Raw genomic sequence first — 19,612 nt, forward strand, 5'->3', positions numbered from 1 at the left:
ACCTACCATCAAAAATCACTGACGCAGTCATTTCTGTTGTAAGTGTGGCAAACTTACAAAAATCATCAGGGGATCAAATAATTATTTTCCCCACGGATATAATAAGACATATTGCATCCATAGTTATATGTGTCCATTACATTGGTATTTATATTTGTAATCACACAGACCACTATATATCATTGTCTGTATATATGTGTGAATTATAAATATATTATAATGATTTATAATATGACATACAATACCTCTCAGATTAGCACTCTCTGTTTTTTCTCTATTTTACTTTAAAGGATAGTTTCACGCCTCATAATATGAAAAATGAAAATACTGTCAGTAATTAGCATCATTAATTACCTCAGTTGTTCCCAACCCGTAAGACCTTCATAAGATGTTATTGTAAGACCTTCAGACTTTGGAACACAAATGAAGGTATTTTTGTTAAAACCCGAGAACTTTCTGAACGACCCTGCAATAGACAGCAACACAACTGACAAGTTCAAGGTCCCAGAGAGGTAGTAAGTTAACTGATGAAAATAGTCCATCATGACATCAGTGGTTCAACCGTAATTTTATTATGCTACGAGGATACTTTTTTTGTGCACAAAGAAAACAAAAATAATGACTTTTATTCAACAATTTCTTCTCTTCTCTCAATTTCAGTCTCTGCCGCCATTCTTTCCCCGTTCACGAGAATACCACGACGCATTGCGTGCATCTTTTTCTGCTTCTTGTTAACAAGCGTATCCGGGCTCTGCATCAGTACGCCGCCCTCCTGCTTCAGCAGCACCACATGCATGTATCGTGGTACTCTAGCGAACTCGTGGAAGAGAAGAAATTGGTGTATAAAGTCATTATCGGGGGGTTATTGTTTTCCTTGCTAAAAGTCTTCTCGTAGACTTCATAACATTACGGTTGAACCACAACCATGGTTGATGTCACACATCTGTGGTGAATTTTTTGTATAAAAAAAACAGATAATTGCTGATTGACACTGTGATTGTCTGTGGTTCATATGTTCAGGAATGGAAATGGAACGCTTCGCCTGATGAAAAGCAGATGTTCAGTCAATGTTGGTGGCAGGACCAGCTGGCCTGTCTGCAGCCATCCCGCTGACGCAGCTGGCCAATCAGCATTAGAAGGAGCTGCGGGTTTGTGTGGTGGAGAAGGCATCTCAAGATAGGAGCTCACACGTTATCTGGAGCGATGTCTAGAGCCCACTGCACTCAATGAGCTTATTTCCAGACTGGAATGGAGAGGACGGGGTACACACAAACACACACATGCATTAATGTACCACACATAGGATCTACTTAACCACACAACAATCTGGGCGTACAACGGTGCAGATTCGGATGCTCGGGAGGTTGTGGGCCATTGCACACGTATACGAGACAGTTAACCTGATTAATTGTACAGTGTATAGAATTGAAATTAATTGATTATAACTAACTTTGCGAAGATCGCAAATGAACTAAACAGTGACTGACAGCGTTTTAGTGATTATCAAAGGGAGTGCTCTTTGTGCCCATAGCTTTGAATGGCACACAATAGACTGTGCATTAAGGCGAGAGCACCCGAGATTTAGTTCAGAAGCACCTAACCGTGCCAGCTGGAGCACATTCAGCAGGAGAACAGCATGTAGTCCATCTCCTTTCAACAAAAACAACTAGAGAGATTCGGTGTGGTGGTTGTGTGTCTGGGTGTTACCGAATTATAATGGGGTCGCATAGTATCCACCCGATCAAAAAAAAATGTGGAAGTATGTGATTCTGGTAATGTTGGGGGAAGAGCCTAGACAACTGAGTCAAAATTGGGCCGACTCCCCAAATTTTTAAGCATGTTTAACAAACAATCGGGAGCTCGGGCATTGGCCACTTAAATTCGAGTCACACAAATGCGAGCCACAACTATACAAAGCATCAAAGATTCGCACCCTGTACGCCGCTGGCCTTTCTGATTGCCGTTGACTACATTGACCCACAAAAAGATGGACATGATGCAGAAGACACTGATTTTTGATTCATGTCTAACAGGCACCACTGAAACCCTCCAGTTACAGAGGACAATTTTGCCATTTTGACAGAAAAGTATACGGGCGCATTTCCTTACCCCAGTTCCAATAATACCTGGTAGTGCATAAGACCCACTTTTAGAAGAGTTAAAGAGCCCTTCACACAATGAGAGTTACATAATGTGAAAAAAATAAAATAGATATGGTCTACATGTGTCACAGTTTCCTGAATGGTTTTGTAGCCTATACATACTATTAAAGCTTTTTAAGACTTGTTGAGTCACATGGATTTCTATTAAATATGCAATTTGTGAACAGGACTTCCAATGAATAACCATGGAAACTACCTAGTTCGTCTGGGGCATTTTGTACGCTGGCTTGGGGAGCAGGCAGAGGAGCTGGGAGTGGAGCTGTATCCATGCTACGCTGCGCTGAGGTCAGATCTGCCTTCCTTGTCTGAATGCTTATATTAATTAGGCCCTGCTTGTGTACTTGTATCTTGTATTGTGAATGATGGTCTGGATTGAGTAGCTGAAAGTTCTTGTAGGTCCAAACCCCACAGTGATGATCAGTGCACTATAATTCATTACCTGGAATTTGTGATTAACTCTAGGGTGCTTGCCACCTGAAAGTGACATGTGTAGCAAACAGCCAGATCACACAGAATAGCATCGTTTTTTTGATTCACTTCTCACAGAGTCAGCGCAGTTCACTTCTCTGTTGAAGATTAAGGATTTCGTTATTAAAAAAATATAATGAATTTAAATGCATTTTACAAGGCGAGGAATATACACTGTTGCTGTACGCAAAAGTTTTAGCAAATAATTATAATTCATATAATATGAATATTAGCATCAAAAGATGGGCAATTTTGTCTGTGACAATATGAATATAATAAATAATTAGCATCTAAAGATTAGCAGGAATTTTGTTTCTATATTGCATAAGATAGATGTCACTTTGCTTACAACTGAGTTGGTCCAGTTTGGGTTAGCGATCTCTAAACCCAGAATAAACCTGCTCCAGTGAAGGGGAGCCCGTTGTAGCGCAAGTTAACGTTGTGACAAACCTGCTCAAAACCAACCCCATCTTCTAGAGACTGAAAACTCAGGAGTTTGCTCAAACTAAATGCGAACTTACCTGGGTAAAAAACCGAAACCGGCTCATGTACACAGGCTTCAGGACTGCTGTTTCTGTAGTAAAGCAGGGTTTCCATGGCCACGGAAAATTTGAAAAATACCAGGGAAGTTTTAAAATTTGTGATTAACAAATGTACCATGGAAATGTATTACAACTTTAAAAAGTCAGAAATTTCTGTGATTTGTGTGATTGTGGTAGTTAATTCTCAGATTGGCTTGAAATTACACTCTGTGAGTGTATATAATAAGTCTCTATTAAGTTATTATTTTTTAAATATACAGCAATCAAAAAGAACTGAAAAGTCATGTATTATAGGAAGTTAATTGGTTAAAAGACAGGGATATGCTTTCATAAGGGTTCTGTCAGTTGTGTAGATAAAAGTAATAAACAAATAACTAAAAATAACATTTAAAAATAAGCCACATTTGTGAGATGTAAAGTTTTTTGAGAATATAAAAATTTAGCAGTTATAAGATTTTTCACATGAATTCACATTATGAGAGTCACAATTATGAGATAAAAAGTGTCCTCACTGAGAGTTGAGTAGTTATGATAAAGTCACATTACTCTTGTCACATAACAGCTGACAAACTGCGTATCAACTTTTTTAAACAGGTGCTGTTTCATGAAGATCGTGGGAAGTGTGAAGGGAATTGCAAACCAATGAGTTGGTATTGGTAAAGATGGCTCTCCAAAGGGTTTGTCAATCACCATAAGATTTACATGTCAATATCCCCTCCAGAGCAGAATATACAAATACCCTAAAATACACAAAACAAGACACACCTTTTATGCGATTTTCTAAAACAGTCCATTGAATGTTCACACCAAGGCTAAATGAGTTTTCCGAACTACAGTGGGATATTGCAGTAAGAAAAAATAAAAGGGTAACAGTGGGTAAAGTGATTATGTTATGCAGATAGCATATTCGTGTGCTATTAACACCCACATTTTGAACTCCTCCAGGATGTGTTTGAAAGAGGCATGGAGCTCCACGCTAGCGGTCACTCTGTTTGGAGAAGGCTTGCCATGGACTCTGGCCAAGCAACTCCTACAAGCAGTTCAATCTCAGGGAGAACTGTGAACCGCAGACGTATGCTATCGGTCTCAAAGAGGTACAACAACACTCCCGCCTGGATGATGTTTTTAAACTTGCATACATGAAATTTCCACTGTTCAGGACTGATGTCACTGTTTCTCTTTCACTGACAACATTTGTAGTGATATCAGTTAGTTCAATTTGACGTTTGGGGTCATTGCTTTTCATTAAAAAGCTGTTCTTTAGTCTCATCAGCATGTAGTGTTAATATTAGTATATACATACTTATATAATATATGTATACATACATACATAGAAAAATAATATATATGTTTAGTGTTATAAATATATTTTATGTTCAAAAAATATATAAATTCTGTGTTATATTACAGACATAATTTTAAACATAATAATAAACAATATTTGACATAACAACTAATAATAATAATTAAAAATCTGCTTTCTTCTAGCTTTGGGTTATCGATGAGAAGAAAGTGGCGCCCAGGACACGGACAGAGCACTCGGTTGGCTGGCCTCTGGAACAGGAACACATATGGAGGCTCCTTCCTGTACCACCTCAATGAGGGAGAAGACCACTGGTGGCCCTGGGATTTGTTGTAAGACATCTTATTCCTGAGCCTTCTGGGTCAAACTCTGGACTGAAGTATTTCATTGGACTCGCAAAAGTCCTCTTTGAAGCTTTTACCTTAAAGCAGAATGTTCTGGACTTGATGTCTTTGTCAGAATGCTTTGATCTGTATAGATATTATTGACCTCAGTCATCTTGTTCTTTCATGGGGGAAGAATGATAGGCAAGAGAGTGTGAAAAAGGCTTTCAAAGTTTGGAAGTCGTTCCTGGTCAGGGTAATGAGGACATTCTCTCGTCCTGCTGATAATGTAACATATCAAAATAAAAAAATTCAATCATTTTTTAGAAGAGGCAGGTTACAGAATGCTTCTTGATTCGTAGAAAATTGTCTCAATTCCAGATGTCTTGAGGAGTTCCGCAGTGATGACGGGCTATTTATCCAATGTCGTCTGATTGGTCACAATTATCTGGCGATACAGTGCAGCGCTTGATTGACAGAACCAAATCAAATCTCATGATTGCTCTGAATTGTTTGTCCCTAAAGACATTTCACCTGCTTGCTTGATCTGTTAGCAGAGGCATTGCAGTTTTGAGATACACTACTGTTCTAATTAAAGTTTTTTTTTTTTTGTTTTTTTTTTTCAAAAGAAGACAAAGAGTTACAAAGGACTTCTATTTTCAAAGAATCCTGAGCACAGATCAAGAGTGACAGTAAAGGCACTTAGGGATGATGTGTTTTTGATGTTTGTGTTTATTTTTAATGATAATTGGAGGATCATGAGACACTGAAGACTGGAGTAATGGCTACTAAAAATCTAGGTTTGTAATCACATTAATAAAATACATTTTAATATACTGTACATATCAAAAAATGCAGACTAGCTCAGCATAAGAGACTGAAAAAGAAAGGGAAAAAAAATCCCAACCTCAACCTTTTGAATAGTAGGGTATTTGGTATAAATACTATTGTATTGTAGTCCTCTCTCTCGGCTCATCTTAGCAGGCAAGTCAAGAAAAGTCACCTTATTTATATAATGCTTTATACAATACTGATTGTGTCAAAGCAGCTTTACAGTGTCAGGTCAGGAAAATAGTTTTTGCCAATAATTCAAGAGGACAATAACAAAGAGTCTTTTTTTCCGCTTAAAGTCAGTTCATTGATGATTAACTGCAGTTCAGCTCTCTGTAAGGCAACAGTAAGCAAGGAGGGTGGACCTTGCAGAAGTTCAGTGGCAGTTATTCTATTATGGTGAACTGCAGATCTGTTTGTACATGTCTCCTCAGTAGGTTTGGACTATACTAATCCTTACCTGAGCCCGTTCAGGGGAATTCCAGCGTTGGAAACATCACCCCTCTATATAATGTTCTACCCTTGAGGGTGGCAACAGGATAGCTTATGGAGCCAGAGCCCTCAACGAAAGGAGGTTTCCAGGCATGTCAGCGACTTGAAATTCTCAATTTAAATTCTGCTTCTGTCTTTTATTTTTTATTTTTTTTCTTGGTTTTGACTTTTTCACATCCGTGATCTCTCCTCCAGTCGATTCCTAAACTGACGTTCCCTGGCGGCATGCTGATAGGTGTAGTCCGGGCTTCATGAATGTGCCCAAGATCACAGGCACACACACAGCCATGAAGAGTGGCAGTTGGCAGCCGAGGACTGCTTTCAGCAAAATCACAGATGAGAATCTGCAGTCAGAAACAGCAGGTAGCCAACCCAGACATCTTTGCAAATTATTAGCTGAGGTGTAAAACTCACAGTGTATTAAGCATATTTCTCTCAGGATATTAAAAGTTGTCCAGGTGTCCTAGACAAAGAATTTTTTCTGCTTTTTTTCCCCACTCTGTTAGGTCTCTATATTCCTGATATAAGGGGAAGCTTTGGAAAAGTCCTGGATCTGGAAGGAGTTGTATGCTGTGAGGAACATCAGACCATCTTTTCATAACTACTTTGGGCTCTACGGAGGGATGTTGTACACTGGAATTTTCTACTGGTTTTTGAGAGGAAAAGAACCATGGACTCTGAAACATAATGGTAAGAAGTAAGAACTTTATGAAAGAAACACTTTATAGAAATGTCCAAAACAACATTGCAAATGATTGTATCAAAAGCTACAATTTAGTTTAGATAAATGGATTGTTATCAACCCAAAAAACAACATGTGCAAATAGATAAAAGCAAATTCAGTAATCATGAGCTATAAAGGCATTACATTACAATGTATTTGTATTTATTTTATTTAAAGGAATAGTTCACACAAAAATGACCAATCATTACCCTCATGTCGTTCCAAACCTGTATGAGTTGCTTTCTTATGTTAAACATAAAATAAGATATTTTGAAGATTGCTGGTAATCAAACAGTTGGTGGTTGCCATTGACTTCCATAGTAGGAAAAATAAAAATAAACACTAGAAGTGCATGGGGTTTTTAGACTATATTAGCATAAATCCTTGCAACTTTCTTATGATTTTTCATAGTTTGTGTTGTTAGTAATTTCAAAATGTAAAAAAAAAAATAAATTTTCTGATATTGTCCAAAACCTAACTTTGTCCAAGGCATTTCTAAACGTTTGGAGGTTTCTACATCCTTAATGTTTTAAGAATATTGTTTGAACCCACATCTAACTTTTGGATACTTGAACTGAACTACATGAACTACATAACCACAACTGTGTATTCTGCTTTGTGCTCATTTCAAAGTTTAGTCTAATTTCAGATTCACCTGCTCCTGTATGTAAAGAACTAACTGTGGCTAGCCAGAGGGCCCCTTCCTGTCTGAGCAGGCAGTTCTTAGACAGAATTAGATTCGGTGTGGGCCAGACTTAATGCTGATAGTCAGACATGTTGCTATGCAAGACTACTTCTCAGTTCTCTGCTGCAGTGGGTATCTGATATCAGTCACCATTCATCTGTATTTTATTTCTAATGGGAAACAATTGAATATTCTGTAGGTCTAGACTCTGCTCAGCTGAAGCCAGCTAAGGACTGTGCACCCATCGAGTATCCAAAGCCCGATGGGAAGATCAGCTTGATCTGTTGTCATCTGTAGCCTTGAGCGGGACCAATCATGAGCATGACCAGCCGCCCCATCTGACTCTGAAAGACGACAGTGTTCCTGTGGCCCAAAACCTTGCGATTTATGACGGCCCAGAGCAGAGGTTCTGTCCTGCTGGTATGTAACTAAATCCACTCTGCTGCACTTAGAAGTGAGAGTCAATAGTAACCTGCAAATTAGCCATTTGGTTGCACATAATAAAACCTGATCAACAGGCTCGACAGTATGAGGTTGATGAAGACATCTGCTGAGTGTTTAGACATTATGCCTCTGCTCTCCCACAGGTGTATATGAGTATGTTCCTCTAGAGACGGGTGATGGAATGAGATTACAGATCAACGCACAGAACTGCGTCCACTGTAAAACCTGTGATATTAAAGACCCCAGCCAGAACATCAACTGGGTTGTGCCTGAGGGCAGCGGAGGACCAGCTTACAACGGCATGTGATTTCAGTATTGCGTAACCCTTAGGGCTAAAAGTTTTAAAGACTCGAGAGTTCCTTCTGATGTGCCTAAGGAACAGATGTCCATCATATCCTGTCTGATATGAGCTTGAAGTGGAATTTGATGAAAAGTTGGATGAAAACTGTACCATTTGAAATAATTTTATATATAATGTCTAAGGAATGTGTCATAAAAGACAAAGGTCAAGTTGGATTAACAACTAGTGGACGGTTTTAGCCTCACCATGATGCAGTTTACTGTAAACTGATAGTTTTGTATATATTGGACAAATTTGGTAACTGTAATAGGTAGAAATAAATGAGTTATTCCAATCTGTTGGTATGTTTTCTAGAACTACAAACATAAAAGTCCCTGAAAATATCCAATGTTTTATTTCATGTGAATGACATGAATGGTTTGATAGAATGAACAGCAGTTCCCAGGAACAAAAATATTATAGTCTTTAAAGTCAGCCTATTCTTTCTTGAACAGTAATCAATCAATACAAGACCTCTTAAGATCAGCTCACTAAAAAGGCAATGAAACTTTGCCCTTTCACCGACAGACAAACTCTTTCCTAATGCAGCAGACGATATTGACTTTCTTTCCAAACTGCACATTACATATTTATCCTAAATTAGAGACTCCAAAGCCTTTTTACCCAGCTTTAGATTTTAACACTAAGACACAGGTGCAAAGTAAGTGAAAATATGCAGGTAGGTCGGTGTGGAGTGAGGTCACTGCAGTTTCTGTTATGCAAACATTTTGGCGTAAATCTTCTTTTCTTTCTCTTTCTCTTCCTTCACTTGCTGCTTCAGTTTCAGCATTTCGTTTCCAATTGCTGAAACCAGGGAAAGGAAAATGTAAAAAAACAAATTTAGGATTTGTAAAGAGCTGGTTAACCTTTGTCATCTGGTGCGATCTCCTGTGGCCTTCTTCAGACCACCCTTCAGTTTAAAAACAGAAAAGATGAGTCAATGCCCAAAAAACAAACTGTCATGTTAACTGAAGCAATTTTATATTTTTGTAAGACATTTAAATGCATCTATATATATAGTTGACAAAGCACTAATGTTGAATTAACAGCTGCCTTTTAGGCTCATTAGCTACAATGAGCCAATTCTCAGGTAGTCTAGTCTGTTTGTTTTACTGAAAAAGATTGAGAACAACTGATTTAGAGTGAGATGAATTTGTATTTCTGTCCATGTAGTGTGGGTACCATGGCCTTGTTGAATTCTTTAAGTCCCTGCCAGGCCTGAGCTCTCCTGAACAACGCTTTTGTGTTTGTCTGGTTCAGCTCCAGTGCCTGGAAAAACAAACAAAAAACATTATAACTAAATAAAAAATCACAAATCAACAGGAGAAAATACACTTATACAGGTCCTTTCAAGAAATCTGAATCCATTTCAACTGGTCCCTAAATAGAGAGAGTGCATCTTGTGATCTATAAATTGTAGCAACTGTGACAAGGTTATTTCAAGAGTGGTGAATATCTAAGGTATGTCCCTATAAAACAACTCAAGGCCTTTTGCTTCTTATATCCTCTAATCCCGATGCAACTGGACACCGTTCAGTCAGCTCAATGTCAGAAGGTCCCATGTTACCTCATCACAGCTCTCGATAGCTTTCTTGCCAGAGTTTCAGTTTGAGTTTTGCAGGCGGCCGTGTTGAGAATGCAGCTCAGGGCTGTGGGCTCCAGCTTCTTTTGGGCACTATCATCGTCTAAGGTGTTGCTGCAAATCTCTAGATACCTGTGGACCAAAACAGCCTTCAGTGACACTGCTGGGTTACAGTGATGCATACAGACGTGTTGTACAGCAACGCTCACTTTAGATTACACAGTTAGAAATCTTGCATATCGAAAACAGGTACTTACGGGAATGTCATCATGACGAGTCATTTCGAGGGGAAAGAAAACTCAGCTATAACAGCATGTTTAAAAGGGTTTGACAAATTGAAATCAAGTGTGAAAAGCTGTGTCTCTTTAATGTCACGGTTTCAGGCGTAATGTAAAAATTGAGCTTAATGGCAGACTTGACAAGTGTTCACCTGAAAGCTTTTGAATATTCTTGATAGCTGACTGCCAGTTCTGAGGCTTGAAGAAGTTATTCTCAATGTTTTTTCACATCCTCTGCTACAGACAAGACTTTGTTTGCCTAGAAAGAATTTTAGTATTATTAGAAAGCCAAGGCTTTTCTTTTTCCTTTATGGAGCATAAACTCTAAATGTGTTTAAGTTAAAGTGATTCTGCATTTTATGGCGCAGTTGATATATAGGATATATGCAAGTGGAAATGCAGAAATATAATGACATCTTTAAAGTCCATGTCAGAATCCTCTGGGAAGTCTGGGTATGTGTCTCCTGAGCCGTCATTAGGTGCGATGCTCCAGTCATCACCTGCTTTGTGCTCGCCACATTCAGCAATGATGCAGGGGCTGAGAGAGAGACAGATATGACAGTTACAATCAATCTAAAAATATTCAGTTGCTCAATGGAATAAGGAAAATACTCCTTCCATTTCCTAATCAGAGAGAGAAATGGGTCACACATAATGTCTTCTTTCAAAACCTTTCATTTATCACACTAAGCTAGTTCACCTGTGCAGAACATGTGACGGACTACATTTCATGACTATTAAATCTTGATTAGGGTGACTAAATGCCTGTAAAAGAAAGATCTCAGAAACAGCTGTCCTTCAGGACTGGTTAAGATCTCTGTCGCTATATATTTCTAAGCATGAAAGCAGATGTTGCAACGCCATGATGTATTTAAGCTGTCACCTTGACTGGATTGTCATCCTTTGTTCCCCATTCCCTTCAGCACCTGGCCAAAGATGACATGTTTGCCGTCCAGGTGTGGTGTGGGAACCGTGGTTATAAAGAACTGTGATCCATTCGTGTTGGGGCCGGCATTCGCCATGCTGAGCAGCCCCTCTCTGTCATGCTGGGGGGGGCAAAAGACAACCGGATAAATAAAGCACCACTTCATTTGACAAGAAAACAGAAGGTTTATCTATTTCTCATTTGTTCCTCAGAGCAGACACCAGGAAATTAGTAATTGCCGCAGGGAGATAGATCAAGTGCTGTGTTTGGTTTATTTAATCTCCTAGCAATTTCTGAGCAATTACACAGACTGAGGGTTTTGATTAATTAAAGGAAAAATTAACCGAAAAATGATAATTCTGTCCGTGAATATGTGCATCAAACAAGGTTTGGGATCTGCTGGGGAGGGTGGTTTCCACAATTCATGGAAACAACATGAGGGTGAGAAAATGATGAGTCTTCTTATTTTTGGGCGAACTATCCTTTACAGCAAAGCAGCTCTGTAGTACCATGTAGTAAATGTTTTCATCTTCAAACTTGTCCCCGTAGATGCTCTCTCCTCCGGTTCCATTCTGATTCGAAAAAATCTCCACTCTGGACCATAAATTTCTTGATGACTGATGGGTGCAAAAAGAAATACATAAATATATTTGGGATCACTAGATGTATATATTATTGATCACTGAATAAGGTTGTTTTATAAAAAGTGGACTTCCAGTTGTATGTCAGGTGCAAATTGTTATAGTTTTAAATATCTCAATATATAAGTGTCTAATTTTTTTTTTTATTAAAAATAAACAAAGCTACTTCATTTTAATTTTATAAATTATACTCTAGCAAGCATGAAATGAAATATGTTTAAAGCTTGGCATTACGGGGGGAAAAATGCATATTCAGTATATTATATAGTATACTCACTGCGGTGGAATGGACAGCCCTTGAAGTGCAGCGGTTTTCCGGTGCTTTTACCGATCACTTTCTCACCGGTACACAGAGCACGGAAATTCTCCGCCGTTTTAGGGACCACATCAGCAAAAAGCTCAAACACAACACGGCCGACTGCAAAGAGATTTAAACAGCAGGAATGAATTATCAGATTACTTCAATGATCTCTGGTTATGCTGTAGATATATATATATTTTGACTGATGTTGTATTTGTACGGTGACCTATGACCTTTTTTTAACATTTCATATGCATATAATCAAATCTTGCCAATCTGACCATATTGAGTCTGCTTTACATACATCAATAATAAAAACTTAAAATCTGTTTAATTAGCAAAGGAGTTACTATCAGAAGAGTAGAAATGCTAGTGTGCTCTGTAATCTTTTCTCTTATTTATTGCCCTTTTGTAGTTTGTATTTTGTTGTTATTTAATAATAATACTACTACTGAAAAAAAAAACAAATTATGTAGGGATATTGCTGAAATATCTTGGTTAGAGAAAATGGGAAAAAATTAAGAAATACGTAATATTTCTCGTGTTCGCAAAAAAAAAATGTACACTCAACTGTGATAAAACTAATCAAAACGATTTCAACTTTGATTAATGTGACATTAATATTTTAACCCATATGAAGGAGACATAAAATGTACTGCACGACAGTAACACCGTGCAATGCCAAAATAGGAGAATTCACTCTGCTTTTCTAAACCGTTGTCTCCGTGGTTGAGTTCAGTGCATGTATTTATTTCTGTCTTTCTTCAGAGCAATTAGAGGCATGTGGCAGAACCGGCAGAACACACAACAGTTTTTCAAGCAGTCATTCAGCTTCTTTCAAAAGAAAAACAAAAGATGATCCTGACCTCTTTCACCAGCGATATCTACGTCAAAGAATACTCGAGGGTTGTCTGCGTTTCCCGGTTTGGCTACAGGAGTCGGATTTGACATTTTCTTTTATTTGTTTTATAGGGAAAAGGGTCTTATTTTGCCTGGACCGATAACTGAGAGGAACGCGCTTGTAAAGTTGGGACTGAAGCATAAGTGAGCGTGTAGCGCCCTCTACTGCTCTGGAGTCTCGTGCACAGAGGCGCTGCACTGCTGTATTTGAAACATAAACCTCCTATAGGATTTACAGCTATTTATAGCCACATATTTCTGAAAACATTTTCAAAACCCGGCAAGAGTTTTTCCATATTTCATCTCTGCATGATATGTCAACCTCACTTTAGTATCACTGAGATCCTAGTTTTTATTACCATTTTGAATTAGTTTATATATATACTTTGTCAACATTTATTTTATTTTGTTGTTTTATAACCCATAGCTTAAACATGGCTTCTGCAAAATAAATACCTCTGATTATGAATTATTTGAACCCGACCTGCACTGTTTGATTTAACAGAAAATGTAATTGAATTCAATTACTGAATAATCAATGTTCGTTACCACAGTTTTTCTATTTTCATTAGACGACTCATTTGGCTAAAAGACAATAATACACTGTTGTACCTAATCATTTGTACAAACCCAGGCTAGATTTTCCAAAAAGAAGACTCTCAAAACTTTAATGAAAGAGTGAGAATGGCAGCCGAACAAGGTCGTGTCTGTTCGTCTCAAGATGCTGGTAATGGCTGGAGTGGGCTGTGTACTATTATTAACTGGGATTGACCACTGATAGAGACCTGGGATCACATAGAAACCTCTTTTAGCTGCAGAATTATTGCTTTCTAGTTCCTATCAACTGTCTGAATCTACAGTGACCCCTGTTAAGAAGATCTGATGTCTGTGATATTGAGACTTTACAAGCTCCTGACAATTTAAACCACAGATATGAGGCAAACAGCAAAGTGAATAAAGAAAACTAGTTTGTTTGTTAATTTTTTCTAATGTTTGCATTAATTTGGGAATAAATCTTCTAGTACTACCCACAAACATTATGATTTAATGTATTAAAATAAAATAATATTGTTTTCCCCCAATTGATAACATGGAGACAAATGAACCAAGAAATGAACAGTGCAGCAAAAAAAGACATTTAATGTGGTTTTACAAGAGTTGACAAAATGTTATATGAATAATAAACTGTTTAATGATCACAAACTAGCATTCAAGAATCATGTCATATTAAGCCTCACATCATATTTCAGACCTGATCCATATCCATAAAAAGGAATGCCATCTGGTTGTGTTTTCTCGGTATGCACTGACTGTCTTTACTGCAGATATGGAGAAGAACAATTAGAGAATGTTGAGTGAAGTAATTCAAGATTACACAATAATCAGACACCGAATTCCAGTTTATTCTTAATATAACAATCTGGCAACCCAGCAGTGAGGCTATGAGAGCGTATCATTTGTTTATATCTCACCTGGTTAAGCGGGAACTGTTGTTTTTCCTCCTTGCTGTAGGCATCATGTGTGCTGTGGTTCCAAGCAAGCTTCCCGCAGGTCAGTTGTTTGTCGTGAAACTGAGACTGATTCTGCCTGTGTGCAAGCGTTGAATTATTGATTACTAGAGGACAAAAGCTTCTTCCCATTTCCTGCCAGTGAAACCCATCACCATCTACAGTAATGGGGGAGCTGCAGGTAATCTAACCCTTCCCTCCCTGGTTACTGGATCTCACCATGGGCTGTGAGTCACTTCGTCCAGCACAGCTGATTGAAATCTGTCAAGCTGATACAAAAGAAGAGGGGGGTAAAATAAAAATCATAATTCAGACACATGCAGTATGGCAATACAATCAAAACTTGTCTTTGCCGATTTGTTAAAAAAACAAACAAACAAACAAACAGAAACATGTTAAACAAACACAAAGTTATAATCTGATCCTAGAAGAGACAGCGATTATATTTAGGACCGTTCAAATGTTTAGGGTTGGCAAAGCAGCGTTTATTTGATCAAAGATGTAGTAAAATATTGTAATATTGTGAAATATTATTACAATTTAAAATAACTGTTTTCTATTCTTATATACTTTAAAATGGTGTATTGCTGTGATGGCAAAGCTGAATTTTCAGCATCATTACTGCAGTCTACAGTGTCATGTGATCCTTTAGAAATAATTCTAATATGCTGATTTGCTGCTCAAGAAACATTTAGTATAATTTCCTTTATTAAATATAATAAAGGAAAATGGGGTTAGTTCATTTTTCACTTTTTACACCAATATTTCTCATAGTCAGTTTCCGTATACACATATTGTCTTGTCTACAAAAAGAAAGCTATTGAACATATTCACCCTTTTTGACGAGAGAGAGAGAGAGAGAGAGAGAGAGAGAGAGAGAGATTTTTGCAAAAAGTAATTGTTAGTACATGTAGCCTATATAATAACCTCATATTGTTTGCTGTTGATGACAGTTCGTCTGTTGAGTGCAGTGGAGTACTGCAGACCCCAGCCCACTTCTCCGACGAAGCAGTGTTTCGGTGACGGCGGGGTCGCGCGCGGTGCAGGCCGGAAGAGGTAGTTGAGATCACTCGTGGCATCTGGAGATAACGGGCCGATTCCAATGCTGCGGGGGAAATAGTCCAGCCTGGGACGGAAATCTCCAACCCCGTCTGGACCCACGGCACCAACAAAAGATCACTATTCACATTCGTAAACTTACTAATGATTAAATATAGTGTCCTGCTAAAATAGATTCAGAGGCGTTCTTAAATACGTTACGTTACCTGTAAACAGTATTCTCTGTCCAGACGAACTCTGAGTTTGCTCTTGAGAAGGGGTAGTGTCCTGTTGAAACGTCTTCATCATCTTCACTTTGTCTAGGCTACCTTGGTCTTAAAACTGTTGCCAAATCTTTGAAATATCAGTAAGCGCATCTCAGCACTGTAAAACAAGCCCTGGGCGAGAGGTCACTCAATCATTCAGTTACTCATTCAGTCACCGCTCGGTCGCTCACGCGCCGTTGCCATGGAGCGGTTGACTGTATAAAAACAGTCTCCACCTATGGTCTCCACGAAACAAGTGTTTGGTCATGATGTATTATTATTTATTAATCAAGTAAACACGGATTTTATTTAGTCTATGGCTTATAAAATTAAAACAATACAGTTTTCTTCTTGACATGAATAAATTAATTTATATAAAATTAATAATAAATAAATAGCCTACAGACAAATAACGCAGCTGACAAAAGACTGATTGATTAAATGACTGAATAAATGAAGGAATCCACAATATATTTTAAGTATAGTGTGTTAATCTACAAACAAACACACAAATATGTTACTTCTAATCTTGATAAATTAAGTATTTGTTTTAGTATTCTATTTGTCTCATTGGCAGCCTAAATAATTTTTGGCCACATAAACTTAATGAAATAAATGTATTAGCCTATATAAACTTGTAAATCATTGACCTCATCTTCTGCTTCATTTGATGCATTTCTGAACCATGGATGTGATGTTAATGGTTTATAAGTGCAAAGACTAAGTTTGTAGAAGGAAAATACTTCTCAAAGCAATTCAGCAGGCACTGATGTTTGATATTCAAACAGCGTCTTTAAACCGGTTTGCTTTTGTTGATATAAAAATATGGCTTTAGTTGAGTCTCAGAAAACTCATTTCCGTCATCATGGAAGTGTCATATTATAAGATTTGTTTACTGAATTTATTCAGAAAACAAAAAGGCATGCTATATTTTTCATCATTGCTGACTTGTCTTTTCTCTTTATCCTAACCAGCAATGAATCGGCATTAATCCCAAGTGTAACATCCGTGAAGTTGTAAGGGCTTAAAAGAAATTTTAGTTTATTTTAGAGTCGTCAACAGTCCAGACATTTGCCAGATGACAGAAAATGTGTGTTACAGTTTTTCCAAAGTGCTAAAAAACATTTCTTGCAACCATCACTCATTTTCTCAAAACCTTAAACACAAATTCAAATACTCAAACTAAATTCGCAAAACCTCTTCCATCAAAATCAAACAATTACTGCAAAACCATTTCACCTATACTCAGAATCAAACAGTGCTCTCAGATCATACACACGAGTTACTAAAATAAACACTAATATATTGAATATATTGTATACCGTAGGCCTACTCTATGTACTGCAAGAATAGTATTGTGCTGAATATTGAATAATACTGAATGTTTGTATATATTCAGCACTTGGATTCTGCAAAAAATACTGCAGTCCAACTGCAAAGGGCAAAAAGATCAAATAAAAAAATAGCATGTTACAATACATTCAAATACTGTAAGTTGTGCAACTGTAAAATCGGGGTCAGTGAGAGATTCATTCTGTCTCAGCATCATGTCTTTGTGCTTGAGTCCGGCCTGAGGACTTTGTCCACATCACAAGTAACGTTGTCCTTTTGGCTAGACAAAGAGAAAAAACCCTCTGGTCTGACAGATCCAGCCTTGATAACACTCTCTAAACCTTACTTGTTCTCTCCTCGCCCTCTTCCTCCTCATCCTCCACTTCTTACATGTACTCTTCCTCCTCCTCTCCTTCTCAGATTGTTTCCATCTATTGTTCGTATCATCATTCAGTCACCTGTGCCACTTGTGCACTCTGTACAGTTGGTTTGATAGCATAATTAGAAACAAGTGTGAACAATTTTGAATCGTTGTGTGTAAACGATGACAACTGTGCTTTAGTTGTGTTTAACTTTTGCCGCTTGTGTTTAGCATCTTGCAGCACAAATGCATCACAGTGTGATAAGTGTTTAAGTGAATGAAAATGTGTTTAGAGTTTTGCAAAAAGACTGCATGAAGGGGTTTAGTGTTTTAGCAATTCAGAAAACTGTAATAGAGTAAATGACTCAAAGCTTGCAATACCGTCTTCAGCCAGTGGATGGAGACCAAGCACTATGTGTTGTGGGTGAATCGTACTGTGGGCGCACTATTGTGCTGAATGGACTCGCCCATGAAACCTCTTGAGGCGGTCGGTCACCATGGTGGTGGCTTACAACAGTGAGCCCAGACGCAGACCATCCGTCGCGTTTAGACGCTAAAACACTCTTTATAAATGCTGCCTTTGACCCTCCGCTGCTTTGCACTTGGCTTAAAATGGACAATCACCCAACGCATGGATTGCACATTGTTTTGAAATGGAACACTGAAGATGGAATAGCGAACAGGGGACAAACGGAATGCTAAAAAATGCAGTCGTCTGCGTAAAACATAGACGAACCGCTTGCCTGCAAAACCTTTCACTAACACAAAATCGCCTGTCAAGTCACAACATCTGAAGCTTCGGCGGCTGGAACAGGAAAAGCAGACTGTCTGGTTTTGTAGGATTGGGACGAGGGACAGTAAGAGAGCTCCTGGCTTAGGTTGTGGCCTGGGGACAGGCTCTCCTCTGCAGTTGCTGTGATCTAAAAACGTTTTTGTACCACTAAAAGGCCACTTGTGAGACTCTCTTTGGATTATTTGACTTAACTGTTGTGCGCGACTGTTTTGAAAACCATGGCGTCTTATGTGGATAACAGTTTTCGGCAGGCGGTGATGGTGAATCCTTCAGACAGGACGCAACAGGTCAGAAGACAGTCTTTTAAATCATTTATTATGTGCACTGGTGGCTGTTAATTGTTACGGTATGCTTTATTACTGCTGGTATCACGTGCATGCTGTGCTTTTCTTCCACAGTGTTGACAATGCAACAGTTTTTTTTAAGTTTAAATAGCTTGGGATAAGCAGTGCAATGAAACGAAAGGGCATGAATTAATATGCATGCATGTATATAATTGTCCCCAATCAGCTTATGATGCAAGCACAAGCATTTTCTCTTTACTGTTTTTGCAGTCTATTACATAAACATGAAGCAAACGTTTGTAAACTGTACATATTTCACAGCTGCACAAGCCTTGTCAGCACGACTTTGCATCGGAAACAGTTTAAAATGACATACACCAGTGGTTTTGTGTGATGTGAGGCAGAACTAGGCAGTTAGTTATAGGGGTTAAGTGCAAAATATTAAGCTCCTATGCTCTGAAAGGCGTTGCGATGACATTTTGTCTACTTGGTATAACTCCACCCTTTTACGTGGCTCAGCCGGCGACCGAACATTATTCGTTTTCAGCAGGGCTGTCGATATATGTAAATGTCGAGATGTATTTGCACTTCGGTTTGTTATTTTCTCCCCTGAAGTGTTTGTATTGTCTGGGATGATTGTGAGAAATAATCGATAACGCGTCGGGCTCTTAAAGTGACAGGCCGCTTTGTCAGACCCGAAGCCATATGATTCTTCTACTGCACAACTGATTAATTTGATTTTGCCCACTGTTTTTATCTTAGGTTACAATAATTCACAATAATTGTGTGTGTGTGTTTACCGAAAACCACCAAACCAGGTCAATATTTAAGTGCATTTGAGGTCATTGTTATCAAACAGTGGAAATGAATTATTCGTGTTTTGTTCGTGAAAGGTGTTTGAATGAATCACTGAAGTAAACGATTCTCGGGCCGGCACTGAATGAACAAAACATTTCTTTAGCAAAATAGATGAACATCACGAATGAACAGATGCACATATAATATTTTGGGGGTGCTACCAAAAGAATTGATGGTGCTGGATTTGCATTCATTCAGCTATTCTAATAATTTGAGTTCATTTAGGTCAGG

The 19,612-nt window shown here is 38.2% G+C and overlaps 1 protein-coding gene and 2 pseudogenes across 1 annotated transcript; 1 reads left to right on the forward strand and 2 right to left on the reverse strand.

Annotated features, from left to right (window-relative positions):
- Positions 1 to 1,028: 1,028 nt before the first annotated feature.
- LOC122144484 lies at positions 1,029 to 8,325 on the forward strand (annotated as a pseudogene).
- A 642-nt stretch (positions 8,326 to 8,967) lies between these two features.
- Positions 8,968 to 13,069, reverse strand: LOC122144485 (annotated as a pseudogene).
- A 983-nt stretch (positions 13,070 to 14,052) lies between these two features.
- Positions 14,053 to 15,961, reverse strand: LOC109067979 (uncharacterized protein C4orf45). The gene is made up of 5 exons (XM_019084848.2): positions 15,715 to 15,961; positions 15,377 to 15,606; positions 14,669 to 14,718; positions 14,414 to 14,528; positions 14,053 to 14,260 (listed from the first exon to the last, which is right to left on the reverse strand). Exons 1-5 carry the CDS (start codon positions 15,794 to 15,796, stop codon positions 14,258 to 14,260), a joined length of 480 nt encoding a protein of 159 aa, XP_018940393.1. The 5' UTR covers positions 15,797 to 15,961; the 3' UTR covers positions 14,053 to 14,257.
- Positions 15,962 to 19,612: the final 3,651 nt, after the last annotated feature.

This window comes from Cyprinus carpio, unplaced genomic scaffold (assembly GCF_018340385.1).
Source record: "Cyprinus carpio isolate SPL01 unplaced genomic scaffold, ASM1834038v1 S000006694, whole genome shotgun sequence".
Taxonomy (NCBI): Eukaryota; Metazoa; Chordata; class Actinopteri; order Cypriniformes; family Cyprinidae; genus Cyprinus; species Cyprinus carpio.

Bases quoted from the DNA above. Each gene is read 5' to 3' on its own strand.
- LOC109067979 (XM_019084848.2), bottom strand. From the start codon at position 15,796: ATGATGAAGACGTTTCAACAGGACACTACCCCTTCTCAAGAGCAAACT. The intron at 15,607-15,714 runs GTAACGTAACGT...TTGGTGCCGTGG, and splicing joins ACAGAGAATACTGTTTACAG to GTCCAGACGGGGTTGGAGAT. The intron at 14,719-15,376 runs GTTATTATATAG...CTTTTGTATCAG, and splicing joins TCAACAGCAAACAATATGAG to CTTGACAGATTTCAATCAGC.